Source organism: Seriola aureovittata, chromosome 3, assembly GCF_021018895.1.
Source record: "Seriola aureovittata isolate HTS-2021-v1 ecotype China chromosome 3, ASM2101889v1, whole genome shotgun sequence".
Taxonomy (NCBI): domain Eukaryota; kingdom Metazoa; phylum Chordata; class Actinopteri; order Carangiformes; family Carangidae; genus Seriola; species Seriola aureovittata.
In genome coordinates, this window is record NC_079366.1 from 7,880,706 (window position 1) to 7,900,681 (window position 19,976).

The 19,976-nt window shown below is 40.4% G+C and overlaps 3 protein-coding genes across 4 annotated transcripts in view; 1 reads left to right on the plus strand and 2 right to left on the minus strand.

Moving 5' to 3' along the window:
* The window catches only part of cryba1l2 (crystallin, beta A1, like 2), a 31,790-nt gene extending 29,659 nt beyond the window's left edge, over window positions 1-2,131 (plus strand). For both annotated transcript variants that reach the window (XM_056371397.1, XM_056371396.1), the window contains exons 4-6: window positions 354-495; window positions 766-908; window positions 1,721-2,131. In XM_056371397.1, the coding sequence (XP_056227372.1) occupies window positions 354-495; window positions 766-908; window positions 1,721-1,868 (433 nt within the window). In that variant the 3' untranslated portion in view covers window positions 1,869-2,131. The remainder of the gene's footprint in view (window positions 1-353; window positions 496-765; window positions 909-1,720) is intronic.
* An 827-nt stretch (window positions 2,132-2,958) lies between these two features.
* On the minus strand, window positions 2,959-15,669 carry unc93b1 (unc-93 homolog B1, TLR signaling regulator). The gene is made up of 13 exons (XM_056371394.1): window positions 15,489-15,669; window positions 12,986-13,102; window positions 12,717-12,858; window positions 12,444-12,597; window positions 11,938-12,099; window positions 11,075-11,204; window positions 10,873-10,969; window positions 9,361-9,485; window positions 8,988-9,170; window positions 8,503-8,788; window positions 8,274-8,395; window positions 8,037-8,159; window positions 2,959-6,092 (listed from the first exon to the last, which is right to left on the minus strand). Exons 1-13 carry the CDS (start codon window positions 15,489-15,491, stop codon window positions 5,829-5,831), a joined length of 1,908 nt encoding a protein of 635 aa, XP_056227369.1. The 5' UTR covers window positions 15,492-15,669; the 3' UTR covers window positions 2,959-5,828.
* A 151-nt stretch (window positions 15,670-15,820) lies between these two features.
* timm10 (translocase of inner mitochondrial membrane 10 homolog (yeast)) lies at window positions 15,821-19,882 on the minus strand. The gene is made up of 2 exons (XM_056371250.1): window positions 19,663-19,882; window positions 15,821-17,094 (listed from the first exon to the last, which is right to left on the minus strand). Exons 1-2 carry the CDS (start codon window positions 19,731-19,733, stop codon window positions 16,899-16,901), a joined length of 267 nt encoding a protein of 88 aa, XP_056227225.1. The 5' UTR covers window positions 19,734-19,882; the 3' UTR covers window positions 15,821-16,898.
* Between the last annotated feature and the right edge of the window lie 94 nt (window positions 19,883-19,976).

Here is a 19,976-nt window from a genome sequence, read left to right on the forward strand (position 1 = left end):
CTGAATATGGGAGTGAACTTTTCTCACCCTCAGTGTTTTTACGCAAATAAGACCAGAACTTTACTCTGAGCAGATGTATACATAACAGCCCAGGCCTTAGTCATGGTGTTTTTTAAAGCTTGCCAAAGTCAGAGTAGTGATTCTCTGAACACCTGCTGAATTAAGCGGCGGAAAGCAGATTTAGCTCCAACTTATCAGGGCTGAGAACCGGTTCTCATAGAGAGTGCTCCCTGTCTTTTGTCTGATCTCACCTGTCACCTGTCTGTTTTATGTTCAGACTGATTTGAAACAACACTGTGAAACATTTTCCCTCACCCACCTGACCACTTCACCTCTTCCCTTCATGTGTCCAGGTGGGTGGGTTTCGAGCATCATGACTTCCAGGGCCAGCAGTTCATCCTGGAGAGAGGCGAGTACCCCAACTGGGAGGCCTTCAGCGGCTCCCTGTCCTACCACACAGAGCGCTTCATGTCCTTCCGCCCCATCTACTGTGCTGTGAGTACCGGGGGGGTTGAGGTAAAAGGGGACAGAGGAAGAGATCAGTGGGAATGAGAGAGCAGGAGGGGGTGAATGGAAATGATAGTAAGTGACAGAGTGACAGAAGGAGGGAGTGATCAGAGGCGTGAGCCACACAGTGTGTGACTGAAGCGGTTCAAAAATAGAAATGAGACAACTCAGTGCCGAATGTCTGCTGTCTGTGTACGTCTGTATGACAGACCTAACGCCGGCTTTAACACTAATTCTCTGCTCCACCCCCCTCCACAGTCTCACCACAGCAGCCGTATGATGATTTTCGAGAGGGAGAACTTCATGGGCCGCAGCACGGAGCTGAGCGACGACTACCCCTCCCTGCAGGCTATGGGCTGGTTCAAGCCTGAGGTGGGCTCCATGCACGTGCAGTGTGGAGCGTAAGTCAGCGATGGGTTGATGCTATTATGTTCATATTCAAGTTGGCTGATGGTGTTTTGTCATAAAAACTTCACTGACGACTTAAAAGAGAAAAAATAAAAAGGGAGATGGAAGCAGCCATAGCTCATTTAAAACAAAGTTACAAAGTGCTTTACAATTAAAAATAATAACAATAAAGACAACAGCACAACAGCACAACAATAAGCAAATCATTAAGATCCCAAACATTGACAAAAACATGGTAAAGTTACAGCAAAGCCAGCGGTTAACGAACATACACATCTACTCTTAATGTGGTCGTATCAAGTTGTACCAGTTCAGGCATTCAGGTGGCGAATCATGATCAAGCATTTAAAGGAAAAACTTTGGGGTCTTAAATGAAGTTCTTAAGTTTTAAATTTTACATTGTAGCACATCATGTATTCAAATTAGATCTTTGGGGAATTACGTATTAGCTCATCAGTTATTTTGGCACACATTAGTTGACAATTAAAAGTAAATTGCAGTACAATGACTTGTTTGCAGTAATTAGAAACTGTGTCACCATTATACAGTCCAACAAACAACACTGACAAGTTTATTCCTAACTAAAATGTCCCACTCACTACATAAATCACAATTGTGTGTGTTTTTGTTTGTTTGTTTAATGAATATACACCCAGATTATTTATTTTTCAAATGTTGGTACTGGCTCAATGGTTAAATCAAATACCATAGAGACACATGGAGAAAGTCTTTGTGTACTTGTGAAGATTAAATTCAGCTCCTCTTCCTTACTTTATCTCTTCCTCCCGTCTCTGTCTTTGTGCAGCTTTGTGTGCTATGAGTATCCGGGCTACAGGGGCCAGCAGTACATCATGGAGGATGACAAACACAGCGGAGACTACCAGGCCTGGAGAAACTGGGGCTCCCACTGCCAGACTCCCAAGATCCAGTCCATCAGACGCATCAGGCACTGAGAGGGATCGGAGCGGGACCAGCAGCAGCCGCAGAGCCCGGTCTCAGGCTAACACCTGGGCACTGTGTTTTGAGGGCCTGAATATAAGCTCAAAGCCAACTTTAGTTTTGCTTCTGAGCTTGGTGCTTCATTAAGTCAGCACTGTGACTACAACACAAACCATCAGTGACGTAGCAGCTACCTCTTTATCCCAGCTCATATTCAAATATTCTTGTTAATACTCATTTTGTTTGAGTACAAATGAAATAAAATTCAGATTCAGAACATGAGACGTCCTTCCTGTAATTCCTGTGTGAGTGCACATATTCAGAGACGAGGACAATGGCAATTTACAGATCAGTTCATCCATAAGTTAGGGATCAAGGATAAAACAGGAACAAAGATCACAGTGCAAATACTAATGATGACATAACAGTTGTGTGAAACTATTAAGGTAGAAATTTTTCCACATCATTTTTTATGAGTTATAATTCTGTTGTATCAGAACACACTTAATGAGTATGTAAATATACTGAATGTATTATGAGCAAAGTACATTTGTACATAAGTTCAATTTTGAGGCACAGGCACAATGTTTGAGTTTCTTTCTTGGTAAATAATCTTTTACTCCTCGGCCCATATTACTCAAGCATCTCAGACTCCCTGTTGAAAGTTCAACTAGCACAATGATACAGTGTTTTAAATGCAAAACATTTAGACTTAAAAAATGTGCAGATTAGTTTTTAGCATTTATATATATAAAAACTCATATCAGTAATTTAACACTGGAAAGTGATAAAACGTAATTGTTCTCTTCAGCTGAAATAACTTTTACTCTGAAAGTTCATTGTAGTATATCTAAGCTTACATAAGTAAAATACATAGGTTTTCATTGATGTAATCTATATATATAAATGTGTGGGTATGTAAATGTCGTGTGTCACAATAACTGTAATGAAACATTTAGTCTTGCTGTTCTTTGCATTGGTCGCATTACTTGTTTCCATGGCGATAAGCGTTTGGTAGTCACCACCGGCTTAATATAAAGTTGGTGACTGACAACACACCACCCACCCTCTAGTCAAGAGAAATACAATCACAGACAGCAGCAGTTAACTTCAGCACAATCTTTAGTTCATTCACAGCTGTTTGTGACAATGCATTACATAAGTGAAAGGACCAGTGTGTAGGATTTAGGAGGATCTATTGGCAGAAATCATATTCACAATTATATTTTCATTAGTGTCTAATCAACTGAAACTAGGAATCATGTTTTTTGTAGCTTAGAATGAGCCCTTCATATCTACATAGGGAGCGGTTCCTCTTCCACGGAGCCTGTAAAGTGTCACTGCCATGTTTCTACAGTAGCCCAGAATGGACAAACACAGCTCTGGCTCTTTCATGTTTTTATGTTACCTGAAGGCCACCATATATTAGGCTACATGCTTGGAAAGGGAGGGGTGAGGAGTATTCAGTTGGTTACAATCTGCAACATCACCACTAGATGCCACTAAATCCTACACGCTGGTCCTTTAACAACTTCACATGGATTAGTGCAACATCAAGTACCTAATGCTTGGATCACAGAAATCCACAAGTGATTTGTATTATAAAAATTATAAAGGTTAAAATATCCACTCCACTACAGCATGTGGATACCATTTCTTTTTTCTACAGCTGGTTCAAATAGAAACTCATACTGTGATTATTTTAACACAAACAATAGGTTAACTTCCTCTAACCCTAATGTCTGAGTATAGTACCTGCAAAAATATTTGAAATATCAGACCATCAGGGTGAAAGCAAGCATGTAGTCCTGAAGAACAGCCTGGTAAATCTAGGTTACTTGACTGAGCATGATGTAACTTCAGAAACTATAAATGGTCAAAACAAAAGCAATGATAGGAAATGAAGTGACAACTATGTACAGAGAGTAAAAACAGTAGGAATGACGTATATATTTTGTACATTGCATAACTAAACCTTCTGTGCAGCGATGACAACTCAGAATTACCTCCCCCAAACACTGCGTCGGCCAATAGTAGGTCCCCAAACTTGCCAACTTTTCATGATTAATAGGCTTTTTTCACACATTTTGACTTTTCATAACAGCAAAAGCATGGGTGTTACTAATAACATCAGCAATGGCTCAGTTTTATTCAAGCACCCCAGTCAGTCCTGACAATGAGCCGGTTACACAACACCAGGACCCTGAAACTGAAGAAGCTGTAGTTAATTTAATAATTTACACCTGTGGTTTTTCTGTTGTGACGTGTCAAAATGTGTAGTAAGTCAAACCTGAACCAAAACCAAAGCAGCGTGACTCTAGGGATGGCAGTGTTGGTCAGTCCGCCACTTTGTTCCAGACTGATATGTCTCAACATCTATTTGATAGATTGCCATGAAAGTATGTACACAACATTTATGGTCTCCAAATACCTGCAAAAACGAATGACATTTCCATCAGCCTCAGTTGTGCTTTGTGTTTAATGCTGATTTAATGCTACAAATGTTAGCCTGCTAACATGCTAAACTAAGAAGGTGAACATTATAAACATTATAGAGAGCCAAAGTCTTGGTGTCAGTCTGGGCTAGCCTCTGTTCCACTAGCTTCTGTAACTTAGTTCAGCGCAATCTCTCCTTCACCATTTCTTTATGAGAAAATAAATGACCATTCACCACATCAGTGGCTGTAAGAAATTGAAACCTTCATGAGTTAACAAAGTTATACAACAATTACCTTGTGTGCCTACAAAAAACTACAGCTCCCATAATCCTGCTATTATTGCAGACATGTCTGAATATTGAATATTATGGACATTGACTAAACAAAAAAATGTACATTATCTAAACATATGAATTGAGCAACACGACTGTTGTGTTCCAAGGCTGGATTTTTAGCATTATTACAAATGTCAATGGGATTTTTAATGAGGTTTTCTTTACTTCCAGTTTTACTTTGGCTCTCTATACCTGCTTCACATGAGCATGGAAACACTGTTACTGTGAGCGTGTGTGCATGCTAACATTAGCATTTGCAGTATTGATCTGAAGTAGAGCCGTTAGCATGGCTGTAGACCGTTTATCTTTGGTCTTTTTTATTGTTGTGTTGTACATGAAAATATTTGTAATAATACCCCACTGGTTACTGAAATGCGGCCTCCAAACCTGCTGCACACTTAACCACACGAAAGCATAAACATACACTCATACATTCAAATCCAACTTTTGCAAAAGACATATTTAACTGTCTTAGCTTCTGATGCTATCTTGAGTTAGCCTGCTTTCTGTGTACGGAAGGGGTGGAAGGTTAAAGAAAGACAGAAGAGCAAATATAACTAAGGCTGTTTACGCTCTTCACATCCAGCAGTACCATGCAGACTCTCTCTCGCTAAATATGACTCCATCAAAACACACTCCCTGCAATTAAACACAGATAATCAATTCCTCTTTTCTTTTTCTGTCACTTGCAGTTCTTTGAGGATATTTGCTCTTTTTTATATAAAACCAGTTTGTATATTAATGAGTTTGTTGAATGATGAAACACAAAGTGACAATCCCCTCTATAATTATGGGTATCTTTGGTAAATATGAGCCACAAACTGCAGCAAAAAAAAAAAAAAACATAAGTATTCCTGTTGTATTCTGACTTGTCGTTTGCTTTATCCAGTGTGAGCTACCCTTTGAGACTGTGCCTATTGATATCAACATAGGTCTTTCGAGTTTCTTTACCTTTTCATCTGGATGATTGTTGTGATAATAGCTGAATATGGATTTCCAGCTTTTTAACTTAACTTTATGCTAGAAAACACATTTTTGTTTAGTGTGGCATGAAAGAGTTAAGTTAAGTTTAAATATCTGTAGAAATATGAATGGATTCATGAACACAACTGAATCCAGCGTATTTTTGAATCTCTTCCTCTCCTTTATCTCTGACATCCGTCCACCATGTCTTCTCCTCTCTCCTCCGTTTTTTCTTCTCTCACCACCCTTCGTGGTCTTCCCTCTCTCCATCCTTCACACCGGCGTCCTCCCATTTGCCGCGGTGGCCCTCTGCCCCTCTCCTCCTGGCTCTGGGTGAGTCAGCTCCCTGGGCCCCTCTGTCTTGGCCCCCTTCCTCCCTGTCCTCTGCTCCCATCTCTTCCACCACATGCTCTTCGTCCTCCTCCTTCTCCTCATCCTCCTCACTTCTCTCAGAGTCTGACTCATCAGAGTTGTCATCTTCAAGGTAGCGGTAGCCTTTGACCTGCGGACACAAACGGTTTGTTATATTAATGTGGGGAGATAAGTGACTGCCTGAATCTGGCCAGATGATGATTTTGACTCTGAAGTTTTAGTTGCGACTTAATTACTTAACAATAAAGCTCTGACTGTAATGAGACTTTGTTCACTCCTGTGGACTGCAAGGCAAATCACTGTTTGCACAAGTTCAAATCTCACTACATACCAGATTTAACTATACATTACTCTTTATTTCTGCATGACACAAAATCACTTCCACATGAATATTTTACATGCTGAGAGTAAAAGCATTGTTTTCTCCAGTAAAACTTTCTTATCTAATGCAGACATTAAGAATAACTTGTATGCATGTAGTCAGATTTGATCCTCTGCAAAACTGTGACTGTTTCTGGACTGACAGTAGATCTCTCCATAAGTGGAAATCAAAGAACTGTGGCACTTTGCTCCTTTCCCCTGAGTTACTATCAAGTAATTGTTTTAATCATTTGATCTGTAAAATAGTAAAGAATACCAATCACAATTCCCTTAAGCCCAAGGTGATGCCATCAAACTGCCTGTTCTGTCCGACCAACACTCCAAAACATAAACATATTCAATTTGGTATCATATAAGACAGAGGAAGGCAGAAGATCCTCACAATGTTGAAGCTATTACGAGGTAATTAGCATTTGTGCTAGAAAAACGATCAAACAATTATTCGATTTACTGATTATTTTTCTGTCGAATGCTACTGTTTCAGGTCTGTATGTAACTAACCCCAAGCTTAATGGAAAAAACGATAAAACAACTTTATAAGTCAACTTTATGAATTGATTTTATAGCACTGACGTCAGGCAACACTGCACTGAACTCAAACAGAAAAGGGACCTGCTAAAGAGAGCACAGCAGAGGCAGACTGTATTCACACTCCCAAGGCCAAACAAAACACCTCTGAACAACATTTATGTTCACTGTTGGTGTGACCTCTTAACAATTACTATGACCATGAAAATACTTGCTACCTCTTTCTATATTAGTGCACATGGTACATCAAACTACAGATAACTGCAGCAACAGCACTTCTGATTTGTGCTATATTATATTATATAGTTTAAAAATGACCTCTCTGCCGAGTGGCCTTGATATGAATGTGATATCACACTGAGCTGTCCTAACATATAAAAAATATTAGACTTGACTCCTCCCTCAAAGTTGTTTGCTATCAGGACACTTCCATGTACTCTTGCTTACTTACTATAGTTTTGCCAAACTCAAATTTCTGTAAAATGTAAATTAAATGTCTAAACTTTGATGGCGTAAAGGCTTGTTAACTTCATACACACATGAGAACACATGCAGAAGTTCCCACAGTTTATTTATTTAACAGTGCGCGTAAAGGTAATGAGATACTGAGCCCCGATTTACGCCCGATGTATCATCCGTGTGTGTGTTAGAAAAGCACAGTATGCATATAAGATAAGCTGTATGAATGTGTCTGAATGGATGAATGTGGCTCACTCATGTCTTTCAATGTGAAGAACATTGAGGTTACTTGTAATGAAATGTGCTATAGACATAAAATTGCCATTACCAATGGCTGCCCACTCATTATAGCAAAATCTGCTCAGCCAGCATGTATGTAATATTTCCTATTTGCAATTTGATTCATAACGCACGTGCAGTGACAGATTCATGTTGCTTCTTCTATATCACAAGAGCAGCATTATTTTTACAGCATTATTTTTGATATATTGATGATTCTTAACAAATGACTCAGCTGTAACATGAGAGCCACTTTACCACCACTGCCACTCAGTGGCAACTGAACTCCTAGTTACAATTCATCAAGTAAACTACACTAGGACACCTTCTTGTTGGGCAGTGTAAATCTTTGGCTGACAAAATGACTCTGCTAAAGTAAAACTGGCCAGATTCAGGCAGTCACTTATGACAGACAGTGAGCGGTTACCTTGTGCCGTGGCCGGGGGATGCGAGGCAGCCTGGGGCGTACGTCATTGGCCAGCCGACGCTCCATCACCCAATAGCAGTAGCAGGCCACCAGTAAAGTAGCCAAAAGGATGGAGAGTTTGGCCTGAGGATAGGGAGAAGAAAAGAAAGAAAAAAACAGAAAGGTTGAAATCTAAACTTTATTTTGTGCAGTACACAGAATACAAACACACTCGTTCTGTAAATGTATGTCACATACCCTCATAGGCAGGTTGGACCAGAGGTAGACTATGAAGATGGCGATGGCCTGCCACCAGTGATAGATGGTGTACACAAAGTCCAGACGTTCCTTTTCCTCAGCATACAGCATACCAAGCAGAGCTGACACACACACACACACACACAAAGAGGAGTTAATGTGTACATGTCACATGCGAACAAAGTTAGTGCACTGTATGTACAAAACCTCAACCACAGCTGTTACTCACTGCTGACGCCCGTCTTGTTCAGGGCAGTGCCGAGACCCCACAGCACGGTGATCACCAGCAGAGGGCCCAGATACCATGTATAGTTTTCGTTGTCCTTACGTTGTAGAGAGAACGCCAGGAGAGTCACCAGCAACACAAAATGCACAGCAGCGCCGCTCACCAGACAGAGCCAGCGAGGGAGGCGTAGGATGCAGAGGGAGAGGGAGGAAAAGACGGAGCAGGACAGGCCATAGACGACGATAAGGAGCCACAGATTTTTCAGGCCCAAAATGCAGACGCCATAGGTCTGTGGAGGGAAAGCATGAAAGAAATTAGATGAAAAATACATATTTTTCTTATTACTACAACATCCTGGCTCCTTTACGAATCCAATTTTATTATTTTCCTTTTCAAACTATTTAGAAACACTTAAAAAACAAAATTAAGTAATGAAACTTAAACCTACTCTAGTTTTAGTTAAACAAACTGAACTGAGAGCACAGTACCAGAGAGAACCCGGTGATGGCAAACAGCACTTCAAAGCCACTGTAGATAAAAAAGGGGCAGAGCAGTCGCAGGCGGTAGTCCCGCAGGTGTTTGAAAGGCAGCTGGAAGATGTTTCCCCAGCCGATGCTGCGGAGGTCGATCTCTTCTGTTGGCCGGTAGGCGGCGCCACACAGCACAAGGAACTGTGGCAAACAACAATCAATTTATTTTGAATTCTTCTGACTTACCCAGGATGTTGAGCAACGTTGAATGGACCCAGGACAAGATCATTACAAAACAAACAAATTATTTATAAAATTATCTTAACACAATGAATTCTAGGGAGGAAGAGTCAGCGTGGATGTGTCTCTGCGTGTCGGGGAGAAATCTTACAATGATCATGGACAGGAAGGCAAAGCCCATGAGGACACTCTCCACCTGGATGAGCAGCATGGAGCGTGGCAGGTTGGTCAGCACGGTGGTGTTGAATCCGGGGATCACTCCACTGACTACTGCTCCTGGTAGAGGAAGAAGAAAGCCGACATGTTTCAGTCCTACGCATTCTTCATCAAGTCACAGCTGATGCGTCTGACTGTATGAGACTCTATCTCTGCTTTTTAGGTAGAGCGGCAACAAGTGGCTAAAATGTACTTGAGAAAGCTTGAGAGTAACTTAGGATAACTTCTGTTTTGAAGAGGTCACCCGTGGACATGTGGAGGTGTGAACCTGCCGACATTTCTGTTTCCTCCTGTTGTTGTTTAGAATAAAAAGGAAGCACTGTTGCAAGAAGGGAGATAGAATGGAAAAACATTTCCGCATTAGCACAAATGTTTCCCTTAACTAGTTTCACAGCAGCTCTGGGAAGCCAACTTGTGTTTCCTTTAGCACATTACTGCCTAGTAAAGTATAATGGACGAAGGAATATTCCAGCACATGCACTTCTACTTCATGCAAACCTACGAAACTGGTCTCCTCTGAAACCAGGAGTCTCGGACTAACCGTGTGCAGTGCATTCAGGGAATCATAAAAGAATGTCAGGTAAAGTGGAATATATATGATGAATATGAGTCCATTAAAAAAATATCTGGCTCTTTAGCGGCTCAATGCTCCACTATGTTCGCCAGCTAGTCACTGATTTAGTCTGTCTGCTGTTTGGTGCTGGGCAGGTAGTGCACTGCACATTTATTAAAGCTTTTTCTCTGCAAACATCTTCCTGTTGTGGCAGGAAAAGAAGGCTGATAAGAGCAGAGTTTGTGGCAGTCCAAAAATAATGAATGAAAAGATGCCAAAGAGCTACATAGAGCTGAAGTGATAATTCTTGGTAGGCTGTTCAGCCCAAGTGACAACTTTCAAATTTCACATTTTAATTTGATTTATTTTTAAATCCTACAAAAAAAGCAGCTGTAGGTTTAAATCAAGTACACTCTATTATAATTGCATTGTCTTGAATTATAAAACTTTTTGTCTAAAATGACAAAGTAATAGTTATAAATGAAAAGTTGATCTCATACTCAATAAAATGCACCCTTGCTCAATTCATTGCACTCATGGGTTTTGCTGCTACAGTCTCAGTTGGTCTGTTACAACCATTAGCTTATGATGGATAATGTTAGCTAATGTTAGAAAACATGAGATAGATATTTCTGCAAAATCAATCAGTACACAGAACTGATGAGTCTGCTCCATGTGCTACTGTTACACCGTGTTTTAGCATCTGCCTTTATCCCAAAACTGAGACTTGCTGCCAGAGTGGCCGCTGGTCCGTAACACTTACACTGTCTTGCCTGAACTCTTAACGATTTATATCTCATTAGATAGAATGGAGTGAATCCTCGTACATCGTTGTCCTGTGGTTATTTGTGTGTGATCATTCATCAGTGGAGGTGAAGTGACGTGTGTCTTTACCACAGGCTTTGACGTTGCAGAGAATGTGCGTGTCATCATCACGCAGGTAGCCGTGGAGGACAAGACGCATAGGGAACTCCGCAAAGACAAAACTCAGCTGATGAGGAAGAGAGGGAAGACAGCGACAAGTGGATTTTCTGACGTTAAACACCGCACACAACGTGAAGCATTAGTGAAAAAAAAAAGATGGCTGAAGACTCACATGGAAGATGATGTTGAAGACTGAGTGGAAGATGATGATGTAGTTGTGGCACACTCCTTTAGGGAGCTTCTTCTGCTCCTGCACATGCTCTTCCTTGTAGTTGACGTACTCGTAGTACTGCTGCGCCATCCTGCATGTGTTTGGTGTGAGAGGAGAAAGTTTGAGGCCTGTGTGGGAGTGTGTGCATTCATCCGTACACACTCAAAATTCATGGTTTTGATTTATTGACAAAGGAGCAGCAGCAAAGAAGGTGCCCTACATTTCAATTTCCTGTTTCTGTCAGTATTCAGCTTTAGAAACATGCTATTCTTGTCTTGAATATATGTTAAAAAAGAATATCAGCCAATACACTATTATCAGATTTTTAAAAAATTCTAATTCCAGTGTTGGATGTGACCCAAAAAGTAGTTGTTGGCTGCCTTGATTGACCATGTCTGGATAAAAGTACCTAAAAGATACATTTGGGTTGGACCCTCTGTTAGTTGAGATCTGTGGTGTAATGGTTATGTTGACTTTTAAAACTCTGATGGTTATTATAAGTGTGAAATTAGAAATAGTCAGGATTAATGGTTATGTTTAATTTTTAGTTTGGATGCATGTATGGTTATATAATATTATATAATATAATGTTATATTGCATTACTGATTGTCAGGTTTAATGTAAGGTGACAAACAGTTGAGTTAGTGAGGATGTGTGGTGAAGGTAGGAGGTAGTACACTCTAGGACAACTCATCTATCCGTTGAGAACCCAGGTAATTGTGCTGGTCGACCTTCAGTACACTCTTTGTGCTGTGAGGTCATGAGGGTCAACAGCTTATAAAACATCTTCACCCACCCACCCCCTCCACACCCTGTTTCTCACCTAGTGATGTAGCTTCCCAAGGAGGCCCAGAGCGGCACAATGGCCACACCGATAGCTATGGCTGATGGAACCAAGGTGTAGTAACGCTCCCAGTAATTGGTTGAGACAAAAAGTGCGTAGATTCCCGAGGCCAGGAACATCATCCACTTAGTACCTAGAAACCTGAAGGAGACATCGTGTACAGATAGAGTGTATATGGGTAGAGAGGACAAGGACATTCTCCGGGTACTCCGGCTTCCTCCCACAGTCCAAAGACATGCACATTAGGTCAACTGGAGACTCTAAAGTGCTCTTAGGTGTGAATGTGAGTGTTTGTTTGTTTCTATACGTCTATATGCCCCCCCCCCCCCCGCAGACCCTATAAAGATAAGTGGTATAGATAATGGATGGATGGATGGAGGACATGGACATTCATATCAGGAAGAAAGGTTTTATCATTACAGTTAATGTGTGTGTGTGTGTGTGTGTGTGTGTGTGTGTGTGTGTGTGTGTGCGTGTGTGTCTACCTGATGAGAACAGGGGTGTACAGCAGACCTATAATGGGCGTGACGTTAATGCCCATCAGCATCTTGCGGTCGATGTCCTCCAGGCCAAGGTTACTGTACTTCACCTCACGGTAGGTCATGTCATAATGGAGGATCAGTTGCATTTGCAGAAGGCCTTAAACACACATACATACACACACACACACAATACATTTAAAAGAACACACTACTCTGCAACTCTGCCTGTTTGTATTTCTTTGTCCATTTCAATATCTTCGCTCCTGTCAAACTCACCCATATATACACTGTACACAATCATGGCTCCAACACTGGCTGCAACAACATTTTTGATGACTCCCAGCCTCTTCCTCCTGTAGTATTTCCTCTCCTCTTCCTCCTCATTGTACTCTGCCTGTGGACCCAAAAACTCCTCCATCTGAAGAAAACAGGAAGTAAAAATGTTATTCAACTGTTTGATTGGAGCAAAGGTGGTAATATTATCTTTCACCTGAAACTGTTGACAGAGACTGCTGTGTGGTTTTTCACAGGACAGCTGAGCTCACCTGTCCCTGCATGTTGTCTTCTTGCCCCACATTCAGCAGTTCATTCATGCCGCCATTAGGAGGTGCTAGAAGATGATCAGCATCTCTCATTTGCTCTTCTCCATCAGTTGCCTCCATCTGGTGACCAAAAAGAGTAATACTCTGGATTATTAGATGGTTAAGTGCACTTTCTGCAGACCAGTCAATCACTGTAATGTTCCTGTAACATTCTTCTTATGATGTACCAGCAGAGACTAGGGTTGTCAAACATGTTACATACTAGAGACAACATTTAGATGCTTTTAAGAGTTTTCACAGGCCACAACAATTAATTATCAATTAGGACTGGTACGATGGATCACTAGATGGTGGAGAAAAGAATGATACAACTACAGCTTGATTTGAAGAGTATGTCATTATTTATTATATCGTTGCAATAATAGCAGTAGTAGTATCTGTGTCCTAAATTAAAAACATGTGGGTATCTGTATTAACTATAATATCACATTCAAAGTAAAAAACTCATATTCTAGCTAAGTGGCTGTGTGACATTTACTGACAAAAAAGGAAGGCCCTCCCCAGTGCAATGATATTTTCTTTTTAAAAGTCATATTCACTTAGATGAAAAACTGCACTATCCTCACCCAGATATCTCTAAACAATATATTTAGAGCTGAAACGATCGGTCAAGTAACAGATTTTGTTGATCCAGAGAAAATAAAGTTGTAACTATCTTGATAACCTGGTAACCACTAAATAATTGAGTAATTTGTTTTTATCAGAAATTGAGTGTCTGTACCTTCTCATATGTGAGTATTTGTTAGTTTTCCTAGTCTTATGATATCAACAGAGAGTGTTACATTTTTGTCTCTTCAACACAGAGAATCTTTTTCCTCATGTGCTCAGAGTCCTTCAAATGCTGTTCGGCAAACTATGAGTGGGCTTTTACTCAAAGAGGCTTCCATCTAGCTATTTTAACATGAAGTAATGATGGAGTGCTGCTGAGATTGTCGTCCTTCTCTCTGACCAAGGCCCTTTATGCTCAGCTACTGTGTTTGACTGCATAGCCAATTCTGTAAGACTCCCAGTGGATCTAAACTTCCATTTCACAACTACTAAGGCCACTGTGCTCCTGGGAACACTCAAAGCTTTAGAAATGGTTTTATACCGTTGCCCTGATCTAGGCCTCACCACAATTTTATCATGGGGGTCTACAGAGAGTGCCTTGGACTTTATGACTTGCTTTTTGTCCCGACATGCAGTGTGAATTGTGGGACCTTATATATACAGGTGTGTACTAGTCTAAGTAATCCAAATTGCCAAAGGATACATGTCAAGGATAATCAAAGCTAATAGGATGTACCTGACCACGGCTTTCAGGGCCACAGCAAAGGGTCTGAATATTTTTTAAAGAAGAGATTTTTAATAAATTCACAAAAAACCTCTCAAGTAGAATTGCTGCCTCACAGTTGCCAACCTGTCAAGTTGCAGTTTGTATATCTGTCCAGACTCATATAAAATGTAGTGACGACTTTGAAGGACTTTAATAAAAGGGATAAAGTGTATTTTTTATCATAGCTAGTGTATGAATTCTTGAGTTATGGCCAAAAATATGTTTTGTGAGGTCACAGTGACCTTGAAGCATTTAATGAAACACACATGTAAATATGATCTCTCAAATATACGATGAATCTCACAAATATGAAATATGAAATCAAATAGATGGGTTTATAAAAAGTTTAAAGAGCTCCAGCTGCTCTTCTGTCCAAACAAGTTGTACTACCCTCCCTGAGATAAGAAATTAAAATGACACCAAATTTTGTACAGTCCCTAGCCCAAATGTACTTATGTTATCTCAGTTTTCTGTGTTAATTGGATCTATCTGATTAATACAGAAACACTCTCTGGTCAGCCTTTAAGAGTAATTAAAAAAGCAAGTTGAACTGATTCCGTAATAATTCACACACATCTCAGTAAATTGCTCCACACCATCGATCTACTAACAGAGATTTATACTGTGCGCATACTGTACTGTGGCGGTTTTTGTTCCCTTAATTTCAACACAACTGTAATCCACATTGTTGTAAGCGGATATGACTCTGAACATGTTCTCCAAATGCCAAAATGTTACCAATAAATACAACAAACTTGTCTTGCTCTGGGATTCAGGGACCAATAAACTAATGTACATTTCCAGCGTAAATTAGCATGTTTTCGTCCACCAGGGGAATTGAACATGTAGTTATCTAGAGAAGTTGAGGTCTACGTTGTTTCCCTCAGCATAGTCTTTGAAACCCTTTTTTGTATTTGTGGACGACTTAAAGTAATAAAAGCGCGTGTAACTTACCGTATCCTCTACCACGTTATTTGACTCTTCGTTATCTAAAATCGTGTTTCATGACACTGTTTGTACCAGTGTCAGTCAGGCATATTTTAGGTTTGTTTATGCGCTCCTTTAAAAACACACCCACCTCACTCTTCGCCTTTCTTTTTTAACATTTATCGACACCTTGAATGCACTTACCATGTTTGCTTCGCGGGGCTCCTCGCGGGCAACGGAAACAAAATTATTGTCTACCTGAGAGACAGAAAGCACAGACCACCACTTCTGTGTCACTTTCTTAGTCTGAAGGGGTTAGTTCCCCTTTCCGACGCTAAAGTGCTAGGAATAAATTAGAGTTTCACGAGGGAAACGAAACTCAGTGATCTTCACTTCCTCACTGAAATCTGCCAACATTTGTCTTAAAGCTACAGGCAGACTTTTAGGAAACCCAGCCTCCTCCCTGCTTGTACTGAGACACAACTGTGAGAGAGAAAAGGTACCTGTGGGACAGAAAATAGGACTTACATACGTCATAATGTTTATATAAAGTATGATTTTGTTTAATTAGAGTACTTGACAACAATGAAACACTGCAGCTTCTCTAATATGCAGATAAAAAGCTGTGTCATGGTGGTTAGCACAGGGAAAAATCAAACAAACATCACAGTCAAAAACATGGTCCACTGACATACGGCACAACAGTCTAGACAGGCATGAAACATGAACAAAGTCCAGTCCATCTTCAATACAAGTCCTTGTAACCAGAATGACCCAGCTATGAGCCGTATCTGTCGTTTCAGGGCTGAAAAAGAGTAAACTATACAGTGTGTTGTATAAAATAATAAGACATTTTGGCTCATCAATACTGCAATACATAATTAATTCAGTGCATGCCCTGATCCATGTATATGATTTGCTGTATTTCAGAAGTGGCACTACTTTGTACGCATAACAGATGACTTGTAATGGTGAAAAATGTTATCTCTACCTGAATGTAATGTTGTGTTGCAACCTCATGAAGAGGGCCCATGTTTACTTTCAGCCCATTCAAAAAAAAAAAAGAAAAAAGTTAAAGGGGTCATTCAGGATCAAAGACTAATTTCAAACCATTCTTTGTGTTTGTTTTAACCTGCTGCAAGTACCAGATGGTTGGTGCAACAAAGTTTCAACAGCAACAACAAAGTGTTTGAGTTTCCGGACTCTGAGCAGCTGGAAACAAGCACAAAGTATGACTTAGAAATAACATTACATGTCCTAGGTCTTTCTTCTTCCCAGGCATTTTTCAGGTGACTTCTTGAGGACCAACAGGCAAACTTGAATGTAAAACAAACCAGACTGATCCAGAGAGGCCAGCGGATTGCTCTGAGCAGTTTCAAGATATGCTGCCGTTCCACTAAGTGCTCCGGTGCGTCTTCCAACCCCGTCCTTTTTATCATCCTCTACCGCAGTAGAGGAGGCAGTTTGTCTCAGTGGACCCCAGTATTAAGTTTACATTTTTTATTTACCCACCCTTTACATTAAAACACCACTCTCTCATCTTAGAGAAAGCAGATATGCTAACCCCACCCCGTGACCTAGTATTTCCCCATATCATGTCCTTCATCAGTGTCTCTATCCGCTCCCAACGGCTGCCTTCCTCATCATTTCTTCATCCTGGACTGAGAGCTCTGTCAGCTTGCGTCCCAGCTTCTCATGAAGGTCCAGGTATTTGGCCACACAGCGGTCCAAACAAACCGACTCCCCTTTTGTCAGCTCTGCCTCCTTGTAATGTGGCGGTACACACTTCCTGTGGCAGGCGTTGGTCATTCTGGGAGAAAAGGAAGCCAGGGGTCAGATGGTTAAAATGTTGCATGGAAAGATCAATAAGGCTAATAGGCTGTTTCACTGTGCCTGAGAATCTTAATATGTCGTCCCACCAATAGAGCATTGTTATATATGTTTTTCCTAAAATCAAAAAATATATGGTCAGGAAATGCTGGAATTACTGCTTTTCTTTAAAATGTGGAGTGTAACCTTCTTTGACCTTGTAAATTGTCTTGACTGTTAAAACCTCAAACTCTTGAGTTTTTACAGAATTACAGCATCTTTTACATCATTCTGGTGACACTGGTACAGTAACAATTAGTTTCATTGTTAATTTATATATTGTTTAATAGTTTGTTGATTAATTATTGGGCCTATAATATGTCAGAAGAAAATGTCCATTAATGTCTTACTAGACCACATAACTTGGTGAAGGTTATTTGTTGATTTGAACCCATTAATTGCTTTGTCTCCATAAGGGATTCAATCACCACTAGGTGTTGCCAAGGTGACATAATGAGGTTTTAAGTTTGACTGCATGAATTTACTTTATTTCAATAGTTTATCTGACAGGGTTAATACTATGTGAAAAACAGAAATTAAGTTAACTTCAATCATGTTCTCCCCAAAATTAGCAATATCTCTAATTTCCTGAGACTGTTTCATAAATAATATATTGCAAGTGTAAGTGAAGTCTAAAACAAATATTGTCACTGATGATATTGAGTCACTATTAAAAATTGAAATATCTGCATATTTTCTGCATTATCCACTGCTGTTATGTGGTTGTGCTGGTGTTAATTCTACAGGTTAATTCTCAGGTGATTTAATGTAAAGAGTGCTGGGCGAACCTCAAACATTTTGGAAATATGACATTTATGTTTGTGTCATGTATCAATTTGAGGAATGTTTCCAGTCGCCTCCTCGCTCCACAGGTCAGCTGAAGTTTCACTGGACGTTCAAGTCACGTTTAACCTATTGCAAATTAAAATTGCACATAAAAACAGGAGGACGGAAACATCTCTTGGCTGATGGGATCACGCTGCCACTGAACCAGTGGGGGCACTTCTGCAGTATTTATCGTATATTTCGATTGGCCTTTTCAAAGCAGACACTTTATCATGGCAGGAGGAGCACAGGTGTTACTAATATAATTAATGATGGGCAAAAGGTTTGTTATGGAAAAGGCCAGTAGACATGATCTGAGCGCAGCTGGCTATTGTATTGTCCTGTTTTCAAATCCACACATTGTTCACTGGAGTTCCCCTGAAATCACCTTTCAGTCCAACTTCTTGTTTTGACTGTTTCTCATCTGGACCACAGCTTCATCCCCACTTCATCCTGAGTGTTGTAGCCAGCTTATCTTTAAACTCGAGGCTTTATGATAACTGTTCACCTCCACTCTCTCCAAAGGCTGCCCACATCAGAATTTAAAACCTTCGAACTAGTACACCAGGTCAGACATACCATATTTTCCACCAGTGTGGTCAAGATCCAAAAAAGGGAGGAAGGCAGTAGAAGGAAGAGTAGCATCAAGCTAAATTTTCAAGAAATTACATTATTAAAAAAAACAATTGGATGATGCCATTTCATCACTCTCTGATCAGAACATCTGTCCAGTGGTTTGCACTGTCACCCCATTCAAAGGTTTGCTTTATTTCATGAGGGCAGTGAAGTATTAGTGTGTTTCTATCCACAGTCAAACTCAAAAATGGAGATAACGTTCTCAGATTTGAATGTGAGTGCTTGTTATATTCTGCAGCACCTCAGTTGGATTCAGGTGACACTGTTACAGAGATGACACCCCTTCCTCCAACTGTTACTCTGCATGTTCATTCAGTTATCACAGAGCGTTGTCAAAGCCCTACATACAGGATGTCTGCAGGTTACAGATATGTTAAGACGTTTTTAATTTCATGCTCATCTAGGCAATAATTGCTGAAAATGTTATTTGTTTTGGGATCAGTGTAAAAGTTACACCCAATATTTTGAGAATATTTAGTGTGAATGATTCACTGGTTATCTCCAAGTACATACTGTATGTGAGCATTTTATTTGCTTTTACAAGCTGCTGTTTCTGTATCTGCTGTATTGTATCTGTAAAGGAAACATCCCCTCCTGCTGTTGAGTAAAGGAAGAACAAAAGTATTAAACTGTTAGGTAAAAATGTATTCAAATTTTTTCATAATTAATAATAAAATTATAATAATGTGCATTCCTAATATCATTATGAATCAATTATTTCAAGGCTTCACATTGGGCTTGGGATAGGCAGTCTTCTTTTTGAAATCACCTTGTGCATGGCTACACCTACAGCTTGCACAGCTCTGGGAGAAAAACTAAGCTTTATGTACAGTAGCATTTAGCTCCTGTAAGTGAACATAATCAGCAGAATCGAAGAGCGACTATAGCTCCGTCTTCACTTAGCTAATCACTGTAAGACCAGCTGTCACCACCTCACGTGTGATATGATTAAGACTATGAATGAAGGCCATGAGACAGTGTGCTGCTGTCTGAGAGGTAGCATAAATAAGAGGCAGCTAGCTCAGAGGTTAGCTGCTCTTGGCTTTACCGGTTGTACATGTCAGCCATCATCTCCACCTCCAGCTCCGCTGCCAGCTGCTGTGCTTTCATGGGATCCATGTCTGCGCTTCACTGCTGCTCACACCCGGCGTTTAGCACACACTCTCCGTCCTGGTGACCCTCTCCAGCGGACAGCCAACAAGAATCCTGCTGCTGCTGCTTCTTCTGTAACCTTCAAATCTGCAAGAAAACACGTGTGTAAGGTTTCCTCTCCGACTTCCGCTGTCAATAAAGTTGGATTCAGACACGGGGGAAGAAACAGTGCGCCCTCTGGTGTCCATAATTGAGGACACAACCTTGGTG

Excerpts from the sequence above, each read along its gene's own strand:
- unc93b1 (XM_056371394.1), bottom strand. Across the intron at positions 12,859-12,985 it reads AAGACAACATGCAGGGACAG|ATGGAGGAGTTTTTGGGTCC; the intron begins GTGAGCTCAGCT and ends TGTTTTCTTCAG. Across the intron at positions 9,171-9,360 it reads CCTTCCTGTCCATGATCATT|TTCCTTGTGCTGTGTGGCGC; the intron begins GTAAGATTTCTC and ends TGTTTGCCACAG.
- timm10 (XM_056371250.1), bottom strand. The coding sequence starts at position 19,733 with ATGGATCCCATGAAAGCACAGCAGCTGGCAGCGGAGCTGGAGGTGGAG. Across the intron at positions 17,095-19,662 it reads ATGGCTGACATGTACAACCG|AATGACCAACGCCTGCCACA; the intron begins GTAAAGCCAAGA and ends CTTTTCTCCCAG.